Source organism: Propithecus coquereli, unplaced genomic scaffold (genome assembly GCF_000956105.1).
Source record: "Propithecus coquereli isolate 6110/MARCELLA unplaced genomic scaffold, Pcoq_1.0 Scaffold171, whole genome shotgun sequence".
In the NCBI taxonomy this organism is placed as follows: domain Eukaryota; kingdom Metazoa; phylum Chordata; class Mammalia; order Primates; family Indriidae; genus Propithecus; species Propithecus coquereli.
The window spans coordinates 6705038-6711534 of NW_012141747.1; the positions used below are offsets into that span (position 1 = coordinate 6705038).

Consider the following 6497-nt stretch of genomic DNA (forward strand, 5'->3'; position numbering starts at 1 on the left):
GTTGATTCTTATTTGGACTAAGAAACCTGTATTTAGGAAGGATAGTTGATTATCTTACTGGTTATAATGGAGGCAAGAGGACTGGGAAGAGATCTATATTGTAATTGATAAATGTTAGGGAAAAAAACCTGCTGGTAAGTAACTGGAATTTAAATGTTGGCTGTCTTTTGTGGAGGAAAGTAACAGAATTGTCACCTTTTTGTGTTTCTAAATGTAACTGTGTGATATATACAAAATGATTTAATTTTGCTTTTATTATGTTAGTGATATGGGTAACCTGGCTGCTTCTGAACTTTTTATTCAATAGGAGACCATAGATCATTACTTGAAAACTACGGAGTTAAAAAATAAAAACCCTGTTTCATTACAGTGACAGCAGATGAGCTGTGGAAAGGTGCTCTAGCGGAGAGTGGTGCTGGAGCAAGAAAAGGAAGAGGCAAAAGAACTAAGAAAAAGAGAAGAAAGGATTTGAACAGGGGTCAGATTATTGGTGAAGGTAAACTTACTTAAAAAAACAGCTAGAGTGCTTTTTAAGCTTTCCCCCCCAGGTTTTATAGGTATTTTACAAACTAGAAGGATCAAAACATATGGTTTTAGAATTTAACCAAGTAACTTCCTCATTGCTCCAGAATTCAGGGGGAGGAAAATCCCATAGAAAGGGATTCATTCATTCAGTTATTCATTCAACAATCACTGAATGTCCCTGTGTGGCATCTCTTATAACAGTCCCTGCCTTCAAAGAGCTTACAATTCAGTGAAAGAAGATAAAATAAATGGAGAGTTGGCAAATTTTCTTTGCAAAGGGAAGATAGTAAATATTTTCAGCTTTGTAAGTTAAATGGTCTGTTTTGCAACTACTCAACTCTAATGTTGTAGCACAAAAACAGCCATAGACAATACATAATTGAATGGGCATAATTGTGTTCCAGTAAAACCTTATTTACAAAAACATTGGTGGGCTGGATTTGGCCTGTGGGCCTTAGTTTGCTGACCCCTAGAACACATGATTGTTTATACTCTTACTTTTTGAAGAATATAAGTAGTGCGGTGGACTTAAATCAGCCCATTTTGTACTGTGGTTGCTGACAGATCATCTTTGATAGTAATAGCCTTTCAGGAATAAAGAAAACACCTTGCACTGCACTTCTAGCATCATATGTCTACTTGCACATTTTTCTTTAAACTTACCTGTATCTTAGTTTATTTTTTAACACTTTTTAAATAAGAATCACATATGAATACCTTCTCAGTAAAAAAATGCAAAGATTCTAGAGAAACTTAAAGTCCCCCTTGAGGCCCCTTCTGTCTCCCCTAGTCCCATTGTCTTCCTAAGGAAACTACCACTCTCATTTTAGTATGTTTCCTTCAGTATTTTTAATGCTTTCTTATACATAAATACCCTAAAAGAAATACATATTTTTGTCTTCTGAAAAATAATTAAATTATATCATAGGGTACATGCTGTCTTATAATTTGCTTTTTTCACTCAATAATAGATCTTGGGAATCATTCTACATCAGAACCTAGAGAGCTACCTTGTTCTTTCAATTTAGTGCAGAATGTTTTATATGTTGGATGTGCCATAGTTCATTTAACCATTCCACTACTGCTGGACATTTGCATTAACTTGCATTGTTTGCCTTTACAAATAACATTTCAGTGGACATCCTTTTCCAAGCACACATGTGCTTTATATCTGTATGTGAGTGTTTCTCTAGGTAATATCATGAAGTGGAATTACTAGCTATCAGGGTACGTAGGTACATTTAAATTTTTGATAGTGGCAAGTGACCTGCCCAAGTGATGGTATGAGCTTAAATTCCCACTAACAGTGTGTCGCCATCTGTACACACATTGCTTAGCATCTTAACACTCGAAAAATGAATGCTTTCTTAAAATTCTTACTTGTTTATATTGTTAAACCTTCAGGGCGCTATGGTTTCCTGTGGCCTGGTCTGAATGTCCCTCTTATGAAAAACGGAGCAGTGCAGACCATTGCCCAAAGAAGCAAGGAAGAACAGGAGAAGGTGGAGGCTGACATGATCCAGCAGAGAGAAGAGTGGGACCGGAAGAGGAAGATGAAGGTTAAACGGGAGCGAGGATGGAGCGGGAATTCATGGGGCGGCATCAGTCTTGGCCCTCCTGACCCTGGTCCCAACGGAGGTAGCAGAGTCCTAGTTTTGCTTGCCTTTGTGACAGAATACTTACAGTTTAGAATTTCCTTAAAAGGATATTTATTTCTTTGTTTAGACTGCCTTTCTCCATGAAAGGATGAGCATCACATTATTATCTCAACTGTATTTTATGGAATATTAGAGGCCCATAATAACGAAGATGGAAAGCACTGGGTTCCTAGTGTCTTTATTAGGTGGCTTCTCAAAGCCTTAAATGTGATGTGCGTTGTGAATCTATAGGATCTGCTTATAGGATGCAATGTTTCCCAAACACAGTTGTCTGCAGGGGTACTTATGGAGCGTTATGGCTTGGGGATGCTGTTTCAACAGTAGAAGTCAACAAATCAAATAGTTGTCATTAAACCTCATAAAAACACATACAAAACAAAAGTTGATAATACTTAGGCCAAATTAGAGAACGAAATTTTCCCCCTCTCCTGAATATGTAAAGAAGTAAAAATTATTGGAAAAACTTGTTCTTGTGAATGAATCAGAGAAGAGGAAATAGGCAAAAGTTTGGTTGCTTTCTTAAGAATTTTGACTTAAAATGGAGGGGGAAGAGGTAGAGATGGAGTGATTCAGGCAAACATGCTTAGACCTGGGCAAAGTATTTCAGTTGAGGGATGAAGGTATGGGATAAAGAGAACAAAATTCATGAACAAAATTAAAGTTCCTAATGAAGGCCCAGATCCAGAGTCTAGATAAATGGGCTAACTTGTTGACAGAAGGAAGGGCAGGGTACAGATTCAGGTGAGCCTATATTGTTGGTAGTGGAAAGGTGAGGGTTTTATACAGTGTCTGGTGGCTGCAGTTCATGTGTAAGGAAGAGGTAGAGTCATCTGCTGAAAATGAAGTGAGGGCATTGATGAGCATGGCCACCACAATATTTCTTTATGAAATCGTAGTGTGTCTGGGACTGGCTTTAAAAATTATCCAGTGGAGTGGGAATTGGGCAGAATTTAGAGGAAAGAAGATTGGCTATGAGTTACTAAAGCTGACTAATGAGTACATAAGCTTTCATTCTCCTGTGCTATAATATTTTTATATGATTGAAAATTTTTATATTTAAAGTTTAAAAAAAATAAAAGAACATAGAGACTTTGAATTAGCTGCTTAGTGAGTGGAGAGAGACCTCACTAAAAAAACATAAAAGGCTGACAGGCAGAGGGAGAACTTGATTGAATTGGAAACCATGAATTTTTAGTGGCCTCTGTGTGTGCTTTGCTTGGGCTTCTCTCCAGCTACACCCAGCAGGCCAAGTGTGGCTGCACTGCTGCATTGATTCAGGCCAGGATCGTGGGGTAGAGCGAGAAAAGGGTGAGGAAGTTGGGGACATTGACAAGATCTGGTGGAAATGATGGACTGTGGTGTCTTGGCAGAGTGAGAGGGGCCTTGAAGATTGGAGGGGACAGGAAGGGAAAGCAGCCACTGAGGGTCTGGAGGTGCTAAGGAGCTGATGAGTGAGAGCGCTGGACGGGGAGGAGGATGCAGTTGGGGAGACTGCATAAACCCAGTGACTGGGTTTATGAATCAGTGGCGGAACAGTCTCTAGTGATGAGGGGGCTGGGGTATGGCCTTGAGAGTGGCACCAAAAGATCTGAGATTCTTTCTCACTTAAAAGTCAACGATGGTGCTTGTGTTGAAAAATGCTTTTGTGTGTTGATTGTATAGACACATTTAATCTGTACATCTGTTATTTTCTCCCTACAGAAACATATGAGGATTTTGATACCCGGATACTTGAGGTAGGCATGCTGAATGAAATACTCAATTAAGCCTGTGGATAGGTTGGGGTGGGTGGGGCAGGGATAGGGCAAGTGGAACTGTGAGGAAAAGCCTTTGGTGCACGGCTGTTTCTGAGATGCAGAGCTGATTTGGGTAAGGAAATAATGCAGCTTTAATTTCAGTTACTTGTTGGCTCTCCTGACTGCTGCCCTTTTTGGGGGGTACCAGATTGAGATCTCATGACAAGGCAACTTCGGTAGTATTGTTAATTACAGAATTTGGAGATTAGGTTTAAATTTCCTCCTCTCTAAAACTAAAGTAGCATTAGCAATCTATCCTTAAATTATAAATCAGCTGTATATAGCACTCATTTCAGGGAGCTGAGATTGGGAGGAGCCATGGGGCAGGGGTAGAAAGCTTAGAGGTGCGGTGAATGTCCTGTTCTTAAAACTGAAACCCGAATCAAGTAAACTGCAATCACTTTGCAGGGCATTCTCTAATATAGTCAACTTGCTCTTGAGCTGACACTGCGTACTTAATCATAATTAAACACCATATGGAATAATCATTTATTGAGTTTGTGATTGAGCCTCTCTGAATATGTATATTGTTTCTTCAATATCAATTGCATTAATAGAATTTAAAATTTATTTACAAGTATTATGTTGTTGGTATACCAGTTTATAGCCTTTGAAATTTAATCCCTTTGAATTCTTATACACGTGGGTGATTTTCTGTAAGATTATCCATGGGGGTGGACTCAAGCTCCCTTTTATTTTAACCCCATTTTATGGGAAAGGGGCCACTCTGAACCACAGAGCCAGCTGCCACGTAAGCAGTTCAGTTAACAGTTCATAGTTCCTGGCCTTTTAATTATGCCCCCACCAAAAACACAGATTTTCCTATAGTTCACAATAAGTAGGTATTTCCAAGTTTTCTATTCTCAATTGAGCCTAATCCTTAGCATAGAGATCCAGCCCTATGCTAGTTATTTCTATGCATTTCTTCATTTCTAAGGTGCACATTTTTTCCTATTTTAACATCTCTTTTTTTCTTTCTTGTGGTACATTCATTCAGATACAGTATATTGTGGCTGGGTGCAGTGGCTCCCACCTGTAATCCCAGCACTTTGGGAGGCCAAGGCAGGAGGATTCCCTGGGGCCAGGAGTTCAAGACCAGCCTGAGCAACATAGTTAGATCCTGTCTCTACAAAAAATAATAAAAAAATTAGCCAGGCATGGTGACATGTGCTGGTAGTCTCAGCTACTCAGGAGGCTGAGGTGGTAGGCTTGTTTAAACCCAGGAATTCTAGATTATAGTGAGCTATGATTGGGCCACTGCACTACAGCCTGGGAAACAGGGCAAGACCCTGTCTCTAAAAATAAATAAGTAAAATAAAGATAAGGTATATTGAGTTGTATAGTTTCAAATTTCTTTAAAAGTTATCGGTTGAACCTTTTAATAACCCTGTGAATAGGCAGAGAAAATCTTATTTCCATTTTATTCCTGAGGAAACGGTCCAGAGGGAGGTTTCATTTGAAGTTTGTTGTTTGTGCTCACAGAATTGGAGGATAACGTGCCTCTTTCACCACATGTGCATGTTGAAGGAAGGCAGGTCCCTCCAGTTCTCTACGTCAGAGTTTTCTTAAGGTGTAATATTTATGAGACGTTTTGTCTTTTAGGTGAGAAATGTTTTCAATATGACAGCAAAAGAGGGAAGAAAGAAATCAATCCGCGTGCTGGTTGCTGTGGGGAATGGGAAAGGAGCAGCAGGTGAATGGGACATGGGGATACCTGCAGTGGTGGCGAGTGGCGGAGGACAGGCTGTGCTGTGGAGCCCATGAGTTCGTGCTGCTGGCCAGACTTCTTCTGCTCATTAAACCTTTGAGTGAATTGGGGTCATAAACTTTGTAAACCCGTGAAAGCCCTTAGAGAAAAAAGAAAGATAGATCTTCCTATATCTACTTTTTCCTCTGAGGATATTTTGAAAGACTTAAGACATTATTGTATTATGTATAATAGTGAAAAATTAAGAGGAAAAACACTAATAGTTCAGAAATATTAACAAAAACACTGATGGTTCAGAAGGGCCATGGTTACAAAAACAATATTAGCCATACAATGTAATATTCTGTAACCATTAAAGAATTATGGAAAATTACTTAGACAACAATGCTAGGTTTAAAAAAAAACTGCATATGAGACTGTATAATATCTTAATTTTTGAGTTTGTTATCAATAGGCTCTAATCCAATATGATTTTTTAAAAAATATGTTTATACGCGAACAAAAGACTGGAAGACTATACACTGAAAAGGTTAATAGTGTTTACTCCAATTGGTAGGTTTGCTGACCATTTACATTTTTTTCCTCATACTTTTCTTTAAAGTTTCAAGAATGGACCTCTGGTTTTGAAATGTATACATGCATGTTGAAGGAAAAGAAAACTGGAACCCTGCCTAATTAGCCCATACTGACACTTTCAAAACAAAAGTAATCCATGTGGATAGTATGTTGTCAAAGGAAATCATATTTAATAGTTAATTTTGTATCTTTCCAGAAATTTTGTATTCATATTATCACCATAAATCTTTAAAA

General features: G+C 38.5%; 1 protein-coding gene across 1 annotated transcript in view; it reads left to right on the top strand.

Annotated features, from left to right (window-relative positions):
- Positions 1-6497, top strand: part of MRPS5 (mitochondrial ribosomal protein S5) — a 19863-nt gene that overhangs the window by 1304 nt on the left and 12062 nt on the right. The window contains exons 2-3 of the mRNA XM_012641998.1: positions 3885-3919; positions 5582-5672. Of these exons, the coding sequence (XP_012497452.1) occupies positions 3885-3919; positions 5582-5672 (126 nt within the window). The remainder of the gene's footprint in view (positions 1-3884; positions 3920-5581; positions 5673-6497) is intronic.